General features: G+C 40.7%; 1 protein-coding gene across 3 annotated transcripts in view; it reads left to right on the top strand.

Moving 5' to 3' along the window:
* LOC144693723 (period circadian protein homolog 2-like) overlaps positions 1–22,878 on the top strand; it is a 77,894-nt gene that overhangs the window by 6,497 nt on the left and 48,519 nt on the right. For 2 of the 3 annotated variants that reach the window (XM_078563660.1, XM_078563661.1), the window contains exons 3-7: positions 1,413–1,517; positions 4,663–4,761; positions 6,200–6,354; positions 7,168–7,289; positions 19,860–20,061. In XM_078563660.1, the coding sequence (XP_078419786.1) occupies positions 1,413–1,517; positions 4,663–4,761; positions 6,200–6,354; positions 7,168–7,289; positions 19,860–20,061 (683 nt within the window). The remainder of the gene's footprint in view (positions 1–1,412; positions 1,518–4,662; positions 4,762–6,199; positions 6,355–7,167; positions 7,290–19,859; positions 20,062–22,878) is intronic. The other variant, XM_078563662.1, reaches the window with a different exon arrangement.

The raw sequence follows: 22,878 nt of genomic DNA, 5'->3' as shown, positions 1-22,878 counted from the left end.
CAGTGTAGCATTTATCTTTTCATTTTATCAGTTAAAAGTGTCATTTTTTAATTTATCCAGGAGTGTTCTAAAACAAAGATGGGATAAGTGTTGAAAAGTTCAGCTGGTGCTTTCCACTGTTCCCTTTCTTTCTTCTCTTATCCCCACCAGAATAGGTTCTAATTTTGAATTAAAACTGGTGGCAAACTATTTTCTTTTTGCTACTACATTGATCGTGGGTAGACCATAATGGGATTCTTATTGGAAGACAATTGTAAAACTAGGTCTGGCAGAATATAATGAGTACCAATGCAAACTGATAATTGATTCTAATGGAGTAATATCTGCATTGAAATTCATGTCTTTTGGAAATTTCTTTTGTTACTTGGTGTTTTTGCTATATGCATCAAATTGTGTGCCCTCAAACCATCTGCAATATACTAATGCATGCTGAATGTGTTGGATTGTAGTGATATGCATTTTTGTGACTCTTGCCTGCTACTCCATGCATTATGTGCAATGTAATTATCAAAACCAATAAATATGAAAGTTCAAGTTGTCACTGGTAAAATCAATGCAGATGCACTTTCACATGTGTTCTGCAATTGACAGTATTGTCAAGCTCCATTTGATAGCTGTTGATTGAATATTTGATAATGTATTACTGTAGTCATGTTGCTTTTAGGTTTCATAGTGAGCTTGACCAGCGTAATGGGATGTTGCTTTGCACTACTCTAGCTTTCCCACCTCCTCTTTCTGGCAAACGTGCAGTTACCTGATGAGCTTTTGATCTGTGCTGAATGGAGGTCATGCACTTTCCCAAATGGAAAGAAAACTGTAAGGTAGAACCAGTCCGGTTGATCGTGCGTACTTCCCACTAGCAGGTTTCATAGCTGCATTGGAGGAGGAGGAGGAAGTGTAGGTGGCCCACCAGCTCGACAGCATGTAATGCAAGGGAGACCAGGGAAGAAAGAAATCCTTATTACTCATGTCCTACTCCTTGTGCTGTTTGACTATTTTACTTTGTATCACTCTAGTTTTTAACTTTGAGTTTTGAAATATTAATCATCTAGTACTTTCCATTAGCCACTTTGACCTAAGTTATATTTTTTATAGTTTCAGTTGTGCAAATTCAAGTAGTTTGGAGCATCTTTAACTGTGTTTTCCAGCTTTGCTGAACATGTTGATTTCATTGCTCAAGCAATGTTGAACATGTTGCATGTATTGGAGATAAATGTGAATTGAATTGTCATTTGAAAAATCCATAACTTGGTGAAGTAACTTGTACAAATTAAGTGTTTAACCTTGTTTAATAATAGATAAACTGCTGCATGACTATCCTGTAGCTATCAAATAGTATATATACTTTGTTTTCTCTTATGTGTCACGTTGTAAAATATGAAATTCTTATGTTTGCTGTGTAATTTTTGAAGTACTAATACAAAGAAAAGAAAACGAAGATTTGATGAAGTATATATCCGAAATAAGAGGCTTCCTTTCATGCCTCTCTCATTTGAAAAATTTAATCCTACTGCCAGGTTGGTTCCAAGTAATTTCTACTCATGTATTTAAAGTAATATGGATGTACAGTATTGAGGTTTGGCATTTTCTTATCCATCTGGTTAATACATTCTTTATCAGCATTAAAGATAGTAATACCAATAACAATTGTAGGAAGTTATTAAGTGACCTTATGGGAAAACATCTTTTAGCTCAGAAAAAGAGTGCATGTTCCAAGGAGCTAAGCTTGTTTTGATTATATTAATGCCATAATTTTATTTTTATGCTATACGTATGTCATTCAGCTTATTTGCTTTAGTGATTGGTACCCTTTTAGAGATCTATATAGTGACACCCAGCAGCTCACTATTCCTCTTTAGTTTATTGAGCCATGTCAGCAATTCTAGTTTTATACAAGCTACATACATTTACAAATATCTTTATTTAATCTTTCCACCTTGCCTGAAGATATTTGATTAGTTGCAGAGGTGGAGGGAGGGACTCTTTCCTCATGTGCACCCAGCAGCATGACCAAGTGGCTGTGCACCTGAGTCTGTTGTTGACAAGCTGTGCAATAGTGGGGCAGGGATCACAATTGAGGTTCATTTAACATCTCCCACAAGCATTAGTCAATGGATGAAAATTAGAAGCGAGAACCTGGACTGGCTTTCTGCTCTCTCTCCTGCTGATGAGCTCTTCAACCATTGTCTTCTGTGATCCTAATCAGGCATGGATTGTGAACTTTTAACTGGGACCTTCTGGGCCTGACTTGTCTTTTTATTGAAATTTTAAAGTAAATATCCTGAGATAAGATTCAAACCTTTCATTAATACCTGTACAGAGAATCTCAAATGAGAACCGAATGACTGATTAGACAATATGTGCACAGTAAATCAACATATTGCAGCAAAGCTGGCAGGGTGCTTTAGATGACAATTTCCCTCTTGCTTTTTTTCTTTAGAAAATGTTGTTGAATTTTCTTTTGCTTTACAAAATGCTATAGTTCTAGAATGGCCTATCAAATGAGAAACGGTGCAGGCTTTGTGTTTATGTGCCTTCTAAATCCAGTTGGATTGAAGTAGTATTGGCCATGAAGCATTTAAAAGATCACGTAACTGTGACTGTATAACACAGACTGCTGCTTACATGTGCTTCATGTGCTTAAGGCAGGATTTCAATGCTGGGTATGTGCTGCAATAATATTACATAACTGCTGGAGGAGTCTGCAGTCACAACCATTTCAAAAGCATTTTAAAAGCTTTGAGAAATTGCTATCTGTAATTGGCGTACAAAAGCTGATATGCTCATATCACATTTCTCTGCCACTATTTACAGGAGGTAATAACCCATCTAACATAAGTGAGCTAATGCCACTTTTAAAATAAGAGAGTAGTTTGGTACAAGTACATTTAAAATGCTGATTGGATGGATGATGTTTATTACTACATTATTACAGTACCCTGCATTCTTCTGCATGAGGTGTTCCTAGAATTGGTATAAAAATTCCTGGATAAACATATAATTCTAATGCCATAGAAAGTACCTTCCCTGGAGTATTTTCCATAGCATTAGAACTTTGCACATTCCCTAAATGGCATTCCCGGATCCATTGCCCTGTCCTGATCAATGGGATTTACTGCTATGCTTTTTGCAGAAGGATGTTCTAAATGAGAAATAAGATACAAATTACTAACTATAGAAGACATCAAAATAAATGACTAAATGTTGGGAAATAGAAATAAACGTGAGGATAACACCTCTCTTCTTTGCAGCAAAATCATGAATCTCCAGAAACCTTCTCACCGATTCATTGCAAGTGGTGCACAGAAAAACCTATCCTAAAAGGGTTTTTTTGTTTTACCCTTTGCTTGTAGGATAAGGATGGATGGAATTTAAGTTTAGGGAATAGCTTTGCTGAACAACTGGCTTTTGTTGCATTTTTTTTAAAAAACTGCCATGGTTCTCTTAAGACAATTTGGTGAGAGCCCCTTGCTTTAAGTTTTGTTATATCTAAAAAAAAAATTCAGTAGTTATTGTTTCTATGATATGTTTGTGTATGCATATGACTTGCACTTGGTCTTTCTGTATAAACCAAATCCCAATCAAGCAACAATGCCTTGATTTTATTGTATTGTGTTTCTGGATGTGTTGGCAGTATTTATATTGACTATGCTAATGTAACTCAAGATAATGGTAAATAATACTGGGGTCCCTGTGATGTCCTATGTTTTGACCTAATAAGATAGAAAATATGTTTGAGAACTCCCATGTTAAATGTCGACTAGGTGTGTATATGGAGTGGCTCAGCTTTTGGCTTTACTTCAGCACCACTAGTGAGATGATGTGGAACAGCAAAGGCATTTTCCATCAGGTTAATACTGCCAGTTCATGAAATAAAAAGTTCATTTTTAACTCCCTCCTCCCAGTGTACCAGGCAACATTGGAGTTTAAATTGTAGTGATGGATTTGGTGCCTTGGTTCCTTCCATTCAGCTGCCGTATTATCCTCTGGGGTTTTCATAGACTACTGAGGCACTGCCTAAATTGGGGAGAGCCACATGACTTGGTTTTATGATGCAGATAAGACCCTGATGCCACTTTAATGGCTGCTGGATTGTGTGTCAGCTGAGGATGCTCTGCTCAGTGATACCTGGCAGTACAGCAGAAGAGATCTGAACAGGTAAGTGTTGAGATCATTTTTGTGGGGACAAGAGGAGCAGGAATGCACCTTTGGCTCTACAGGAATATGATGGGCCACTCTTGCTCCACCTACTCCAACCTACCTTTTTCTCAGCTGGGTCAGCCTCTGGGCCACTTGATATTTTGCTGGCCCAGAACTGCGAATTACATCAATACACTTCTTGAGTGTGTGCAGTTTGCTACCTTCATATTAATGAGGCCCAGTCCTTGAAATGCATTGTGCTTCCCATCACAGCTCCACAGCAGTCAACCCACCTGTTGTAGCTGCCCGGTAGTTGAAATCCACCACCCCCTCCCCGAAGTGTCCAAGCTCAGAAGGGAACTCTAACTTAATTTTGTAACTTGGTCAACAGTAATGCTCAGTGTGAAGCTTGGTAAGTGCGTGAAGCTATGTTTTAACATTGCTGTTGCTTTGGACATTTATTACAGGGATAATGTCGGTCCTAGGGGATAAAAGTGATGCAATTTTTTTTTAATTATGCAGTTCCAATTCCCAGAGCCTGTCACTTCGCAGCAGCTCAAATGGATTCAGTCTCATTAGTGCTAGCTCGGAACAAGACAATCCCTCAACAAGTGGTTGCAGGTAGGTGCTGGTTCTTTTTAACTCTTTTGGGTAATTTTTTTAGCTCCTTAAAGTGAGGAATGTTGGTAATGGTAAATACAACACTTTTTATCTCTTTAGTTACTTTCTTGGCACCAAGTACTTGCTGGTTAGGCACATCATATGTATACATAGTAAACTCCCTCTAATCTGCTCACCCGTGCACTTTAATTGTAACCTGTTTAACACCTCAGTGCACTGATATATTCCATTTTCTACACTTGCCTTTCTAAATAAGGTACCAATTAATGCTGAGGGGGGCAGTTCATATTTGATTCTTGGCTATGGGAGTTTTTCAGTGGGAACAAATGTGAGCCCGGCCTGTAAGCCAGAGAACTGGTAAACTTCCCCTTTTTAAGTAGTTTTTTTCTTCTCCTGTTCCCTCCCATCTCAGTTAGACAGTGGATTAACAGTAAACGTGACATATGCAACACATTTTTATTGATGGTAAAGGTTTTCTTTGCTAGCTCCCTGCAGTGCTTTGCAGATTTCAACGCCTCACAAAACTCATGAAGCAACACATCGCTATATTGCATTTAATGACTCTGTATTTGTTTCATTTATGAATACTGGTCTGTTACAAGTACAATTTTTGGCCCCAGCGCAATCTGCTTTGCAATTACATTCTTTATTTCTTATAGATTATAAGATATTTTAATTTGTGCTGTCTGTCTTAATAATTAGAAATTCCCTTTAACAGTTCTTGGAAGTATGATGTGTGCTGATTTAAAATTTTTGCATCACCTAAAATAGTGGGCTTGTTCCTTCAAGTTATGTACAGATGTGCCAGACACAATGGCAGGCTCATGGGGACAGTTTAATTGTCAGTTACTTTTTCTGTTCCATATCCTTTACCTGAAGATCTTCACCTCTTGCCAGATATGGTTTTACAACTTCCACGTGCCCAGTGAGAGCTCATCCAAGTGCCTGTTTTTCATTGTGAGCCTCATGAGTGAAAGTCAAGCATGTGGACTGATATAATCACCTGAGGCCCGCATTGCACATTTCCAGCAAGGATCACTAGATCCTTCCACCCCCTTTTTCAAACCCACTGGACCTGTGCTGAGTTGCAGTGCTAATACTGCCTGGCTTCAGATTAGTCAGCACAGACAGGGGAATAAAAGTGGAATATTACTGGTTTTTATAGCTCAACTACTCTGAATAAACTCAGTGAGCTATTTTTTCTATGATATGGTGGTGGGGAATAGTCAAGAGTGGAATCACAGTAAACTTCTCACGTTTTGCCCTGTTTAAATTAAATGAACTAAATCGGCGAGTGAAATGACTACCATGAGAAGAATTGGTGAAAAGCCAAATCTATGTAACTTGCTTGATAATAGCTTGTGATGGCCATGAGTGTTGCCTATAAATAAAACTTTAACTATAGGGCTAAAGCTGTGAGTTTGTATTTGTATTGCAGTAGCGATCAATCCGCTAAAGCAAAGACACAGAAAGAGTTGATTAAAGCACTGAGTGTCTTAAAAAGGCACCTGCCATCTGATAAGATGACTAAAGGAAAATCCAGGACACTTTCTACACTGAAGTATGCACTGCGATGTGTAAAACAAGTCAGAGGTAGGCTTGCAATATTATATTTTTAAAAGAATAACATTTTTGAGGATGGGCAAGCGAGAGGTACTTTCACCTGTACCCTACCTCCATAGAGTGTCAAGAATATTAGCATATATGGAATTAAAACAAAAAGCTGGCTGTCACTATGTGGAGGGAAATTTTAAAAGAAAATTTCAAACTACTAACTTCCTACTGAGCTATCAAGTTAAAATTGCAGTCAGGTCCCAATGAAGTAACCAGAATTTTGGCTGCATTTTCCTGTCATCTGCTTAGTAGAGCAGGTCAAAGTCTTCCCTTGGCTTGAGGGAAAATTAGTAACCTGGGCGATTTTAACCGCACATTTGTCTGCTATCCACTGGGCAGATAGGGTTAAAGTAGCTTCCATTCTCTTACCAGCTGTTGCATTGGAGAGGAAAGCACTGTAGTGACAATAATTGTACACTCAACACAAAAATAAAAATACCTGGAAAAACTCAGCAGGTCTGACAGCATCTGCAGAGAGGAATACAGTTAATGTTTCGAGTCCGTATTTTTATTTTTGTTTTTGTTTTGGATTTCCAGCATCTGCAGTTTTTTGCTTTTATAATTGTACACTCCTTAGTTTCATTTCACTATCATAGTTTGATTAGATTCTTTCATGATATGCCTAGCAGGTTTGTTTTAATTTTTTTTTTTAGGGGCCTTTGCATGCTAAATCAGAAAGGGGCAGATACTTTTTGTCTTTAAGCATTTTGAGATGATCATTTTGAGTATTACACTTTTCATTCAATAAGTGTTTAAATGTAACTATCATTTTGTTGCTAATTTTTGCTGCAGCTAATGAAGAATACTATAAGTTTCTAATGAACGACGACTCTGAACCAAGTAGTTTGAGTATGAACTCCTTCACAGTTGATGAGGTAGAGAACATCACTTCTGAATACACCTTGAAAAATGCTGTAAGTACTGAAGCTATCAAAGTATAGTGCATAAGCCTTTGTGATAGGCTCTTCCTGCACAAAGCTAATATAAATGCTATTCTTGTAAACATTTCTCTATTCCTTAAAAGAAAACCAAGCAACTTATAGTTTGTCAAAGTTAGTTAGTGTATTGAGGGATATGGAACTAAGATGTATAAATGGAGTTACGATATTGATCGGCCGTTATCTAATTGAATGACAGCCTTGAAGCTGAATAGCCAACCGCTGTTCCAATATAACTACCATTGGCAGGCGTTCTGGTAGATTGTGCCTTTTCATTTTAATAGCAAGAATTTATTATATTTTATCAGTTAGAACTTTTTGTATCTGGTAACTATTGGGGAATATTGCTGGTTTTGAAGCTCAGAAGAATTTTGAGGCTGTACGCACAAGTGTCACACCATTTGACCTGAGTAGCACTTTCTGTTCTGTTGCTGTTCAGTTTTTGAGCCTTTGGTGCAGGCAAAAGCTTCCCCATGGTGGTGTCACTTTGGTAGTGTAAGTATACTGATTACATGCTAGTCTAGTCCAAAATTTTATAAAATTTACATTATTTGCTTTGCATGGATGAGTTAAAACTTGCCGCATGACCAACAAAAGAAAGCATATGCCTCTCCCTTTGAAATGTTCCTTTCTCTGTGCCAAGTATGTAATAACGTATAATATAATGTGCTTCGTCCAATTTCTTATTTACCTACCTTACCCCGTTAGTAACCCTTGCATATATGCTGAGATTTCTAATCTAAAAGAAGGAACAGTCACTGTGTGACATAGCTTAATAAGAATGATGCTAATTACAAGGGCTTGCCATGTTTAATACAGTCCAGTTGATCTTTATGTATTGTATTTGCTCAGTGATGCTTTTATGAGCTCAACTTGCAAATTTGAAAACCCATATTGTGGAAGTTGCCAAAATCTGTTTTCAGTTTACAGGCAATATTTCAACAGCCGATCAACCTCTACGTATTTAAATTAGCTGAGGCCATGATTTGTGGCAGGTTTAGCTCTACAGCTTCAAGGTGGGAAGAAGTCCTGCCCAACCTCTTTTCCCGTGGTAATTGAGCACTGTTGAAATTTAGGGACTTGGTTATCAAATTTCATCTTGTTGTGAACCCTTCATTTTATAATTTTGTTTGTTTGTTCATCCATGGCTCACTTGGTAGTATTCTCACCTCTGAGTTAGAAGGTTGTGGGTTCAAGTCCCATGACAATCTAGCTTGACACTGTCCAGTGCCTGCACTGTCACCGGTGCCATCTTTTGGATCAGGCATTATACCGAGACACTCCCTCTCCCCCCCACCCCCGGTCTCTCAAGTGGACGTAAAAGATCCCAGGGTGCTATTTTGAAGAAGGACGGAGCTTCCCCAGTGTCCTGGCCAAAATGTATCCCTCAATGACATTATAAAAACAGATTATCTGGTCATTATCACATTGCTATTTGTGGGAACTTGCTGTGAGCAAGCTGGCTGCCATATTTCCCACATTACAACAGTGACAGAACTTCGTAAGTGCTTCACTAAGATAAAAGCAAAAAACTGCGGATGCTGGAAATCCAAAACAAAAACAAAAATACCTGGAAAAACTCAGCAGGTCTGACAGCATCTGCGGAGAGGAATACAGTTAATGTTTCGAGTCCGAATGACTGATGAAGTTCTGACGAATGTTCTGATGAAGAGTCATTCGGACTTGAAACATTAACTGTGGGTACACCAACAGCACTGTTAGCTGGTGAGTTCCAGGATTTTTGACCCACTGATGATGAAGGAACAGCAATATATTACCAGGTTGGGATGGTGTGTGCCTTGGAGGAGAACCTGAAGGCGGTGGTGTTCCCATGCATCTGTTGCCCTTGTTCAAGGTGTTGTGGTTGTGGTTTTCCAAAGTGATGTCAAAGGATAATTGGCAAGTTGCTGCAGTTCATCTTCTAGATTTTATATATTTTACAGTGTGCTGGTGGTTGAGGGAGTGAAGACTTAAGGTGGTGGGTAGAGTGCCAGTCAAGCAGGCTGCTTTGTCCTGGATGTTGTTGAGTTTCTTGAGTAGTGTTGGACTGCATCCATCCAGGGAAGTTGGGAGTATGTCATCACACTCCTGACTTGTGCCTTGTAGATGGTGGACAGGGATTGCCATTGATATTGAAGTTTGTTGGGCCCTGGATACTGCCCTGAAGAATTTCTTCAAAGATTTCCTGGGACTGAGATGATTAGCCTCCCAACAACCACACCTGTCTTCCTTTTGTGGTCTGTAATTCTCCAGTTAGTGGAGAGTTTTCCCTGATTCCCACTGACTTCACTTTAACCAGAACTCCTTGATGAAATACTGCTTGATGCCTCTCTCAAAAGTTCAGCTCTTTTGTTCACATTTGGACCGAGGCTGTAATGAAGTTTGGAGCTGAGTGGCCCTAATAGAACCCAAACTAAGCTTTGGTGAGCAGTTTGTTGGTGAGTAAATTCTGCTTGATAGCACTTATCATTTTCCTGATGAGCAAGAGTAGACTGATGCATCCGATTGGATTTGTCCTTTTTGTGGACGGGACATGCCTGTGCAATTTTCACATTGTCAGTGCTGTAGCTGTACTGGAAGAATTTGACTTATGGGTGTGGTTAGTTCTAGAGCACAAGTCTTCAGCAATGCAAACGGGATATTGTCAGAGCCCATAGCCTTTGCTGTAGGCAATGCATTTGGCTGTCTCATGATATCAGGTGGAGTGAATCTAATTGACTTAAGACTGACATCTATGATGCTGGAATCACTGGTGTAAATAATATGAAACCAAAATTAAAGAAACATTTTGTTATGTTTTTGACATGGGCAGAATGTGGATTTTAACCAACAAAACTCCTAGGATACCGTTTAATAGATGTGGAATTAGATTTTATTCTGTACCCTGTTTGGCATAAACAGTTCTAAAACAGTGTATATTCTGACTCATGAGCAGTGCCACAGAAGACCTGCTGGTATGCAAAATTGCTTGAATAGTATGCTTGGCATGTATACCCAGGCCAGAATCATCGAGTTGGGGGACGGGGCCCGCTCGCCGACACGCAAAATGACGTGCGGTGATGTCGGGTGTGCATCCCGATATCACCGCGCATCATTCCGTTTTTCAGTTCGGTGGGCGTGCACCGGAGTTGGCTGTGCGGCCGCCGAACTGTCAAAGGCCTATTAAGGCCATTTAAATAGTAATTGAAATACTTAACAGAGCTGCCCGTCCAACCGTAAGGTTGGCGGGCAGGCAAAGAGCCCAGGCGGCCTTCGCATTTATCATGAAACCTCATCCACAGGCGGGTTGAGGTTTCATGAAGTATTTATAAATTGAATGAATTTTAATTAAAGTTCATTGACTTGTCCCAGCTCAGGTGACACTGTCACATAAGGGGACATGTCTTAAAAATTCTTTTTTTTTTAATTAAAATTTTTAAAAATGATACTAATCTCTCTGAGGCAGCTCTGTGTCTCAGGGAGATTTCTGCACCCTTTTGTGCGTATGCGTGAAAGGGCACAGACCCCGACTCAGCCTACTCCCCCTGCTCGCACAGGGAGCGCTCAGCGCTTCCGGGTACGCGTCACGTAAAATGGCGGCTCGCAGGTGGCGATTGGCTCCGCATCCGCTCCCGTCCAACCCCCCCACCCCCCCCCCTCCCACCCCGGACGGGGAGAAAATTCTCCCCCTAATGCTTCAAACTGATTTTTGTCAGACAACTTGAATATTAATAGACATTTGTGATTGAGCTTAAATAAAGCCAATTACATGGATATAAGAAACCAGTTGGCTACGATAGACTAGGAAATTAGTTTAAGAGGTTTAACAACAGATAAACCAAAGCAAACATTTAAAGAACCAGTCAATAATTCTTGATGAGCTATGATCCATTGAGAACTAAAAGCTTCATGAGAAAAGAAATCCATCTGTGGTCGTCTAAAGAGGTATTACCTTAAAAGGAAGGAATTAAAATATTGCTGAGATTAGTGAACATGAGGATTGGAAGAATTTTAGATACCTGCAAAGGATGACCGAAAAATTGATAGACAGAGAAAATAGAATGAGAGTAAACTAACCAGAAATGTAAGAACAGATTGTTAGAGGTTTAACAGTATATAGAAACAACAAGAGTAGTGGAAGTATACATGGGTCCCTTAGAGGCTGAGGCAGGAGAAATTATAATGGGGAATAAGGAAATGGCATTAAATAAACACTTTTGGCTGTCTTCATAGTAGAAGACACAAAAACATCTCAGAAATAGTGAGAAACCAAGGGTCTAATCCAGGCAGGGAACTTAAGGCAAAATGTTTAGCTTGGCGGGTGAGCGCGACCAAGCATAAAATGATGTGTGATGACATCAGGCGTGTGCCCCGACATTTTGGTCGGCGGGCGTGCGCTGGAGTCAGCAGAGTGCCCGTCGACAGTTAAAAGGCCCATTAAAAAGTTAATTAAAATAAGTTTTTCGCTGCCGCCCAACCTAACAGTTAGCGGGCAAGCAAAAAGGCCAAGCAGCCTTTGCACTTTTTTGGAAACCTCATCCACGGGTGGGATGAGGTTTCCAAAAGCAAATAAAAATCAAATGAAAACTTTATTTTTTCATTAATAACATGTCCCTGCTCATGTGACAGAGTCACATGAGGGGACGTGTCTCGTTACATTTTTTAAAATTATATTTTTTCATAAATCTTCAACTTCCTGAGGCAACTCTGTCTCAGGGAGATTATGTAGTGCACACTTGTGTGCACGAGCGAAGTTCTGCTTGGCCAGCTTGCCGTCCTCCCCCTGCCTGCACAGGCAGCGCTGAGCACTGCCACTCGTGTTTCACGTTGGACAGGCCTTAATTGGTCCACCAACGTGAAATTGCCTTCCGGGCCTGATCGTGATCGGCTTCTCTCCCGTCCCAGTCGAGCCTGCACGTCAAGGGCAAAATTCTGCCATCAAAGTAATTAATACTTAACAAAAATTACTAGGGAAATTAATGGGACTGAAAGCCAACAAACCCCCTGGACCTGATGGCCTACATCCTAAGGTTCTAAAAGATTTGGCTGCAGCAATAGTGGATGCACTGCTTGTGATCTTCTAAAATTCCTTAGATTGTAGAATGTTCCCAGCAAGTATAACACCACTATTCAATAAAGGAGGCAGAAAAAACAGGGAACAACAGGAGTTAGTCTGACAGCAGTCATCAGGAAAATGCTGGAATCCATTGTTAAGGAAGTGGTAACAGAGCACTTAAAAAATCATAATAGCGTTGCGGAGAGTCAACATGGTTTTATGAATGGCAATTTTGTTTGACAAATCCATTAAGAGCTTTTTTGGGGATGTAACATAGGTTAGATAAAGGGGAACCAGTGGATTTTCAAAGGACATTCAATAAACTGTCACACAAATAAAGGTTTGTTGGGTAACATCTTAGCTTGGATAGAGAATTGGTTAAAGGACAGAAAACAGAATAGGAATAAATGGGCCATTTTTGGATTGGCAGGCTTTAATTCATGGGGTGCCACAAGAATCTGTGTTGGTTGGTGCCTGAACTACTTACAACCTATATTAATAACTTAGATGGAGGAACGGAGCGTAATGTACACAAGTTTGTTGATGGTACAAAGCTCAGTAGGAAAATAGGTAGTGAGTCTGCAAAGGTTGGATAAGTGGGAAAGAAGATGGCAGATGAAGCATAACGTTGGAAATTAGGTTATTTGCTTTGCTAGGAAGGACAGAAACAGAATTTTTTTTAAATGGTGAGAAGCTATTAAATGTTGGTGTTCAGAGGGATTTGGCTGTCCTTGTACACAAATCACAGAAAATTAACACGCAGGTACAGCAAGCACTTAGGAAGGCAAACGGCACGTTGGTCTTTGTTGCAAGAGTGTTGGAGTAAGGGAGTCTAGCTGCAATTAGACGGGGCTTTGGTGAGACCACAACTGGAGTACTGTTTACAGTTTTGGTCTCATATCTAACGAAGGATATATTTTGTCTTAGAGAAGGTGCAACGAGGGTTCACTGAATTGTTTCCTGGGGTGAGAAGATCTTCCTATAAGGAGCGATTGAGCAGAGTGAGCCTGTAATCTCTGGAGTTTAGAAGAATGAGAAGTAATTTAACTTACACATATGAGATTTTCAGAGGCCTTGATAGAGTAGATGCTGAGAGGCTGTTTCCCTGGTTGGAGAGTCCGGAACAGGGATGGGCAATTATTTGGTGGGATGATCAAAATTAATTGTGTTAACAGCTGCCATTCAAATTTGTTATGGCAATTATTGTATGAAGAACACCATGTAATTTCCAAACTTAAGCAAAATGACACTTATTAACATGCTAATGAACATGCCTTCGTAAATATATCCTTTTTTAGATGTATACAGTTTTGGTCTCCAGTGTTCAAGGAGCGGTCTCACCAGAACTCTGTATAATTGCAGCAAGATTTCCTTACTCTTGTACTAGCAATAAAGGCCAACATGCTATTTGTCTTCCTAATTGCCTGCTGTACCTGCATGTTAATTTTCTGTGATTTGTGTACAGGTTTACCCGAAATCTTTCTTAACTATCGATATTATCGTGCCATTATTAAAACTGTAAAACTGGTTACTTGACAACTGCTGTAAAACTTTGTTAAATAACAGAAAACTTTAAAGAATTATAAGCTTAAAGAAGATAGCATTTTAACAATTATAGATAAAAACAAATCACATACCAACAATCCAACATCTACTCTAAAATATTTCAACAGAACATCATAAATGCTTGTTCAATGAAAATATTTGATAGGCATAATAACTGGTAAATAACCTACTTATGCTATGCTCACTGGCACTTTAAAACTCTTTAGTTAAATCTGTTCCAATGCTCAACACAGTCAGCATGAATCAGAGATAATCAGAGGGTTACTCATGTTGCAAACCTTTGTGCTATTCGCAGTGCTCCTCCATATGTGCTCACATCCTATCACATGGCAGATGCACTCGGTTTCTAGCCCATAAAAAGCCTGCCACTAGCCATGGCTCTTTGACTTACCTTGGGCCACTTCCTGTGGTCAATCAATAAAGGTCATTCTACTCTATGCAGATAAAACGGATAATCTGATTTCCTTGTCCTCTGTGTCTGATTCTCAGTACAAGTATTAAAAACTTGTTACAACACAATGCAGCTCGAGGGCCAGATGAAAAGCTCTCAAAGCCTGTAGTTTTCTCACTGCTGGTCTAGAACTAGGATCATGTACCAGGAAGCAGTCACACCCCTTAGGATAGAGTCTTCTGATTTGGAATGTGGTTAAGGAAAGGAGGCTGTGACTGTGAGTGAGGCAGGTAAGGGGACCCAGAGGCCAGGAATGCAGGAGTGTCAGCCTCTGCAATTGCCCAACAGGTTTGACTGGGAGTGAGGGCCGCAGGGTGGATGAGCTGTCAGACCATAGCACAGTGGTACAAGTAGCCATTCAAGTGGGGGGAGCAAAAAGGAATGTAGTGGTAGTATAGTAAGGGGGATTGACATTGTTCTCTGTAGCCAAGAGCGAGAGTCCAGACGGCTGTGTTGCCTGCACAGTGCCGGAGTTCCGGACATTTGCTTGGGGCTGGAGGGGAACGTAGTGTGAGGGGGAGGATCTAGTTGTTGTGATCCATGTAGGTACCAACGACATAGGCGGGCCAAGGCAGGGGGTTCTGCATAGGCAGTTTGAGGAGATAGGCACAAAATTAAGAAGCAGAACCTCAAAGGTAATAATCTCTGGGTTATTAACTGAGCCACGTGCAAATTGGCATAGCGGAAATAAAATTAGAGAAATGAATGCGTGGCTGAAAGACTGGTCTGGGAGAAGGGGGTTCCAGTTTGTGGGGCACTGGCATCAGTGCGCGGGGAAGTGGGGCTGTATCATTGGGATGGTCTACACCTGAACTGTGCTGGGACTGATGTTCGAGCGAGCTGCATAACTAGGGAAGTGAAAGTGCTTTGAACTAAATAGTGGGGGCAAGGGATCAAATTTGGGACAATGTGGTAAACCAAAGAGTAGAGACAAGGCAAGAGAGCAAGGTACTAATATGGGAAATTATAAACAGAACGTGACAGGAAGGGACAGAGAGAGCAAATCTAAGAGTAAATCAGCAGATAAGGCTAGACATTAAAACAAAAGTAAAAGGACAAAATTAAAGGCTCCATATCTAAATGCACATGGTGTTTGAAACAAAAGAGATGAACTGATAGTGCATATAGAAATAAGCATGATCTGATAGCCGTTACAGAGACATGGCTGCAAGATGACATAGATTGGAACCTGAATGTTGAAGGCTTTGACATTTAGGGAGGACAAGAAGCTGGAAAAGGTGAAGGGGTGGCTCTGTTAATTAATGATGGTATTAGCACATTAGAGAGGGATGACCTTAGTTCAGGTAACCAGAATGTAGAAGCAGTTTGGGTTAAGATGAGAAACTATAACGGCAAACAGTCACTTGTTGGAGTGGTGTACAGGCCCACTAATTGTAACTACACGATAGGTCAGAGTATAAAGGAAGAGATGATGGGAGCTTGTCAGAAAATGATAATCATGGGGGATTTTAATCTACAGATAGACTGGAAAAATAAGATGGGCACAGGTAGCCTAGATGAGGAATTCATAGAATGTTTTTGGGATTGTGCTATTACAAGAAACTTTCTGAAGCCAACCAGAGAGCAGGCTATACTAAACCTGGTACTGTGCAACAAGATGGGATTAATTGATAACCTCATAGTGAAGGCATCCCTAAGTAACAGCGATCATAATATGATTCAATTTTACATTGTTTGTGAGAGAGAAGAGTGGGTCCAAGACTAGTATTTTGAGCTTAAATAAGGGCAATTATGAGGACATGAAAGCAGAGCTAGCTAGAGTGAACTGACAAAAGATGTTAAGATCCATAGAGATGCAGTGGCAGACTTTTAAAAGGATACTTCAGAATACACAGGATAGATATATTCCAATGAGAAAGAAAACTTCCATGGGGTGAACCCACCATCCGTGGTTAACCAAAGAAGTTAAAGACGGTATTAAGCTTAAAGAAATGGCATATAATTGCGCAAAGATGGGTGGCAGGTCAGAAGATTGGACAGAATGACAAAGATTAATAAGGAAGGAAAAATTAGGAGTGAGAGAAAGCTAGCTGGATATATAAAGAAGGATAGTAAGAGTTTCTATCAATAATAAATAAGAAAAGAGTTAACAAAGTGAGTGTTGGTCCTATAATAAGTGAGTCTGGGAAATTAATAGTCGAAAGTAAGGAGATGGCAGATGAATTGAATAGGCATTTTGCAGCAGTCTTCACTATAGAGGATATGAGTAACATCTCAGAAATAGCTGTAAATCAGGAAATGGAAGGGAGGGAGGAACTCAGAAAAATTACAATCACCAGAGAAGTGGTATTGAACAAATTGTTGGAGCTGAGGGCTGACAAATCTCCAGGGCTGAATTTTCCCAACGTCGGGAGGGTTGTACGGGGGCGGGTGGGAGTGACCGCGAACCCGATTGGTGCCCCCGATCGGGTCTGCGCCGCCATTTTGTGGATGGGCCAATTAAGGCCCGCCCAGCGTGTCACTCGCCCGGAAACGCTGAGCGCTCCCTGCGTGGGCAGGGGTAGGGGGAGATACCCTGAGCCGGGGCCTGCACTCTTTCGGGCATGCGCAGAAATCTCCCGGATGCACCTCTGTGCCTCGGGGAGATCAGTTTAAGGTTTTAAAATTTAAATAAAGGAAAGAAAAACTTTTAAAATGTGCCTCCTCATGTGACAGTGTCACACGAGCTGGGACATATCAATGAACTCTTTAAATAATTTTCAGTGAATTTTAAAACACTTCATGAAACCTCATCCCACCTGTGGATTAGGCTTCATGAAAAATGCAAAGGCCGCCCGGGCTCTTCGCCTGCCCACCAACCTTACGGTTGGACGGGCAGCTCATTTAACTGTTTTAATTAGATTTTAATTTTAATGTGCGCCCACCGAACTGAAAATGGAAATGACGTGTGGTGACGTCGCGATGCCCGCCCGACGTCACCGTGCGTCGTTTTAAGCGTCAGCGAGCAGGCCCCGTCCCTGCTCGCCAACTGGAAAGTTCTTTCTCAGGTCCTGAGGGAGTTCACCCTGGAGTCTTGAAAGAAGTGGCTCGTGATGTAGTTGATGCTTTGATTTTAATTTTCCAAAATTAAAAAGGAAAAGGTTCCATTATAAATAGCAAATGTAACTCCTTTATTCAAAAAGGGAGGGAGAGAGAAAGCAGGGAACTACAGGCCAGTTAGCTTAACATCTGTCATAGGGAAAATGTTAGAAACTGTTATTAAAGATGTTATAGCATGGCACTTAGAAACGTTTAAGGCAAACAGGCAAAGCCAACATGGTTTTCTGAAAGGGAAATCAGATTTAAACAATTTATTGGAGTTCTTTGAAGGAGTCACACGTGCTGTGGATAAAAGGGAACCGGTGGATGTACTGTACTTAGATTTCCAGAAGGCATTTGATAAAGTGTCACATCAAAGGTTATTGCAGAAAATAAAAGCCCATGGTGTAGGGGGTAACATATTGACATGGATAGAAGATTGGCTAGCTAACAGGAAGCAGAGGGTAGCCACAAATGGGTCTTTTTCTGGTTAGCGGGACGTAACGAGTGGTGTGCCACAGGGATCAGTGCTGGGGCCTCAACTTTTTACAATTTATGTAAATGACTTGGACGAAGGGATAGATGGTATGGTTGCTAAATTTGCTGATGAGACAAACATGGGTAGGAAAATAAGTAGTGAAGAGTATGTAAGGAAGCTACCAAGTGACATAGGTAGGTTAAGTGAGTGGGCAAAGACCTGGCAAATGGGGTATAATGTGGACAAATGTGAAATTGTACATTTTGGCAGGAAGACTAAAAAGGAAGCATATTATCTAAATGGTGAGAGATCGCAGAGCTCAGATTCAGAGGAATCTGGGTGCCCTAGTGCATGAATCATGCAAGGCTAGTATGCAGGTACAGCAAGTAATTAGAAAGCTAATAGAATGTTATCATTTATTGTGAGGGGAATTGAATACCAAAGTAGGAAGGTTATGCTTCAGTTGTACAAGCACTGGTGAGACCACATCTGGAGTACTATATACAATATTGGTCTCTTTATTTAAGGAAAGATGTAAATGCGTTAGAAGCAGTTCAAGTAAATTTACTAGACTAATACCAGGAACGGGTGGGTTGTCTTATGAGGAAAGGCTAGGCTTGTATCCATTGGAGTTTAGAAGAGCAAGAGGTGACTTGATCGAAACCTTTAAGATCCTGATCGGTCTTTACAGAGTGGATGTGGAGAGGATGTTTCCCCTTGTGGGAGAATCTAGAACTAGGGGTCACGGTTTAAAATAAGGGGTCGCTCATTTAAGACAGAGATGATGAGAAATTTTTTGAGGGTCATAAGTCTTCCTCAAAAGGCAGTGGAAGCAGGGTTTTTGAATATTTTGAAATAATGTTGTGCTTTGAGGGTTGCAATTAAAGTTAGGTCTATGCCACGCTAATTCACTGAAGTATCAGAGTTTAAGTAGGAACCAGGACCAGAGAATAATAAAGCTTATGTCCTCTGTTCCAGTACAAAGCCTGCTATATCACTGACTTTGTCAACTGTAATAGGAACTTGCAACTATATAACACCTTTCACATCCCCAGGATATCACAAAGCATTTCATAGTCAATTTACTATTAAAGTGTTGCCCTGTGGTAACATAGGCAAACATTGCAGCCAATTTGCGCACAGCAAGCTCCCAAGAAAACAGCAAGGTAAGTGACCAGATTTGATGCAGAGCTAGATAGAGTCTTGATTAACACGGGGTGAAAGATTATCGGGGGTAGGCGGGAGGTTACAATCAGATCAGCCATGATCTTATTGAATGGCGGAGGAGGCTTGAAGGGCCGAGTGGCCTACTGCTGCTCCTAGTTCATATGTTCATATCATAACCTCAGGATAAAGACTGAGATGATAAGAAATTCCTTCACTCAAAGGGTTGACAACCTTTGGAATTATCTACCTCGAGTGCAGTGGATGCTCAGTCATGGAGTGTACTGAAGGCTGATATAATTGTATTTTTTGAATCTTAAGGGAATCAGAAGATATGGGGATGGGGCAAGAAAACGTTTTTGAGGTCAAGGATCAGCCATGCTTTTGTTAAATGGCAAAGGGGACTCAAGGGGCCATAAGGCCTTCTCTTGCTCCTATTTCTTATATTCTTATAAAGGAGGGTTTTTTTAAGCTGTTAAAGACCTTGTGAGCAAATTTCTTTTGGGCTTTGTTCCATCTCTATAACAGCGGCAGAAATCCCAATTACACGTGTAATTGCAGCTGAAATTACAGTGTAGGATGGGCGAAGTGTGAGACAATCATCTTGTAGCGGTTCTAAAGCTATATTGGATGCTACAGTACAATTCACCATTACAGCACTTCGGTTTCTTTATAACTTAGACCTGTCTCTAAATGGTAAATTAAGAATTTACAAAATTTACCTGTTTGTATATATGTAGAAACTGAATGTAATAATAACCGTTTGCTTCATTTGTATCTTTCTCAACTCGCTGGTTTGGGCCTGTTTTGCAGGATATCTTTGCTGTAACTGTCTCCTTGATCACGGGGCAGATTGTATATATCTCTGACCAAGCCTCCTCGATTCTGAATTGCAATAAGGATGTCTTCAAAAATGTAAAGTTCACGGAGCTCCTTGCTCCACAGGATGTTGGTGTTTTCTACAGCTTTACCAAGCCATCTCAACTGCCCCTGTGGAGTGTGTGCACAGCTGCTGGTGAGTGTGTGTTTATTATATTAACAGATCCTTTTGCAGCTCTTGAAATATAGTTTGTTATATAATGGTTGCCAGCAGCTGGTTGGTACACAGATATTGAAAATACAGCTGTCCAATTATGTAATCTAGTAATCAGTTTTCCAAATGACCTTATAACATGAGACAACACAATAACAACGGGTCATTCAGCCCCACTTTTCGTGGAAATACAACATTGTGGACTCTAAGCCATTCATTCTGCTAAGAGAATTCATGTGTAAATTCTCCATTCCCTAAAGTCATTGAGCAGACTTCCAAATTAATTATCAATCTTCACATCTCCATTATTCAGTCCTGGCTGTCTGCCTATAGACAACACAGGTTTCCTTCTCTTATTCATGACCCCCACACCCCTCCTGCTCCCCCATCCCTCCTTCCCCCAGCAACTAATAGCAATGCAGGAACCACTGTGAACAACAAAGTATCAAATTACAAGATGATAAACTTGTGGGATGGACTTGTAATTGGCAAATTATTTTCAGTATGGATTAAATGTGAGGTGGTGCATTTTGCTAGGAAGAGCAAGGAAAATAGCAGTCTTAAATGGGGTTTAATAAAATTCAGTGGGGAATTCAATAAATCTAACGGGGAATTCAGGAGCAGCTTCTTTTCCCAGAGTGTGGTTAGATGTGGAACCTCCTACCACTTGGAGTAGCTGAGCCAAATAGGAAGAGGAAATAAGATGAACACATGAGGAAGAAAGGAATGGAAGGCTATGTTGATGGGGTTAAATGAGTGGTGGAAGGGGCCAATTGGGCACAATGGCCTGTTTCTGTGCTGTATATTGTATGTATTATTTTATGTATTTATCTGTCTTTATTCTTGTAATCTTCATCATCATTGTCAAAAGACTGTTTATCCAGTTTTTATCGAGGAGTTACTCTTAAAGCTGCTAAAGCTGTATTAGGTTCTGAGTATTCATTTGTCTGGGGAGGGGGAGGTTCCTTCTAATCTCTTATCATGCTTGATTATTTTAACCCTTGTCTTTTAAATACTGTGCTGACGCAGATACATAGGCCGCTTTTATCTACTTTATCTATGATCATGTCCTGAATTTCCTTGGGTTGGGTTCCTAAATTCCATAAGAATTCTAGTCACTCTTTCAATCTTATGTGTTTTCTGGAAGGTAGGTGCCCAAAATTGCACACTTTTTATTCCAAATATGATACCACCATTGATCTAAGTTCATATTATATAGATTAGAGCTTGTGTGATTAAACCATGCATGCGTCATTCATTAAGATCCATTTAATGCTTTATACTTCAGCCCTAAGTTGGTCTGTTGTCTTGTGCAATTTATATCCTGTGATTGCTCATAACTGCAATCAGTTGACTGTTTCCATCAGGCAGAGTGAGCATTACCACTAACTCAATTTAAGCACTCTGAGGCCAAACCAGTATTAAAATCAGGCCCCACTGATATTCCTCCAGTGAGCAGAATGCTGATTAGAGAGTTTGTGAAATCTGGCAGCTTTACTGTGGAGCCAAGTCACTACAGATTTGTTGGAGGGATAGTTAAGTCATCGGGGGTGGGTGCTTCTGGCCCCACAAAAATGATTTACAAACTTATGTTTTCCACTTCTTCCAAGTGGCCTGCAGTGGTCCCTCAAAGATGGCTAGTCAATTCCAAATGTCAGCAGGGGATTGTACACCATGCACACTTGTCCATCAGTAAATTGCAGCATGGTCCTTTTATGAAAATTGGTATCATATGCCTACAAAGTTAATGAGACTCCAGCATGTTTCCAGTGAGAGCTTAGTCTTGCGTTTCAAGGTCCTCGCCAAAATGATGGAGACGCAAGTGTCAGCAGGAATGGTTGGTAAATGCTGTACTGATAGTTAGTTAGATTTCATGGCTGCTTCACTTACTGTCTGGTGGTGGGGATAAAGATAGGTTACTATGAGCAGAATTTTACAGTCGGTGTGCGGGGGCGGGCCCGACATGCCAGAATGTAAAATGATGCATGATGACGTTGGGTGTGCGTCCTGACGTCATCGCACTGTCTTGTGGTACTTCGTTAGGCAGGCGTGCACCTGAGTCGGCTGCGTGCCCGCTGATAATTGAAAGGCCTATTAAAGCCATTAACAAACTAATTAATTTCACATTTATGCTGCCCATCCAATCTAACAGTTGGCTGGCAGGCGAATAGGCCAAGTGACTTTTACATTTTTTTAGGAAATCTCATCCATGAGTGGGATGAGGTTTCCTAAAGCTATTACAACTTGAATAAAAATTTTCTTTGAAAAATAAAAACATGTCCCATCTTGTGTGACACAATGTCTCGTATTAAATTTTTACTGTATTTATTTTTTTTAACAATCGCTTCAATCTCCCTGAGGCAGCTCCGTGCCTCGGAGATTGAAGCCCTCTTTCGCTCACACGCGTGAAAGAGCGTTGGACCTGACTCTCCCTCCTCCCCCAGCCCCCACAGGTAGCGCTCAGCGCTGCCGCTCGTGTTCCACACTGGAGGCCTGCCCGCGTGAAATCCCAGTGCGGAGCCAATCGCAGGTAGCGGTCAGCTCCGCAACCACCCCTGCTCACTCCCGCCGAGCCTGCCCAACCAATGAAAAATCCTGGTCTATATTTCTGAACCTTGAAACAGGTTACCCTGTATTATATTGGCTTTTGAGGTTCCACATGCTTATCACTTTATCTAACCTGCTTGCTCATCTCCTGATATATTATCACTCTCCCACACATGTCTCATATCTGCAGCCGTGAAAATTTCCGACGAATTTGTTTTCGCTAAGGAATTTCTTCCCCACAGCAAAACAGGG

This window comes from Cetorhinus maximus, chromosome 19, assembly GCF_964194155.1.
Source record: "Cetorhinus maximus chromosome 19, sCetMax3.hap1.1, whole genome shotgun sequence".
In the NCBI taxonomy this organism is placed as follows: domain Eukaryota; kingdom Metazoa; phylum Chordata; class Chondrichthyes; order Lamniformes; family Cetorhinidae; genus Cetorhinus; species Cetorhinus maximus.
The sequence above is the reverse complement of the archived record's forward strand: the minus strand, read 5'-3'. Positions and strand labels throughout refer to the sequence as shown.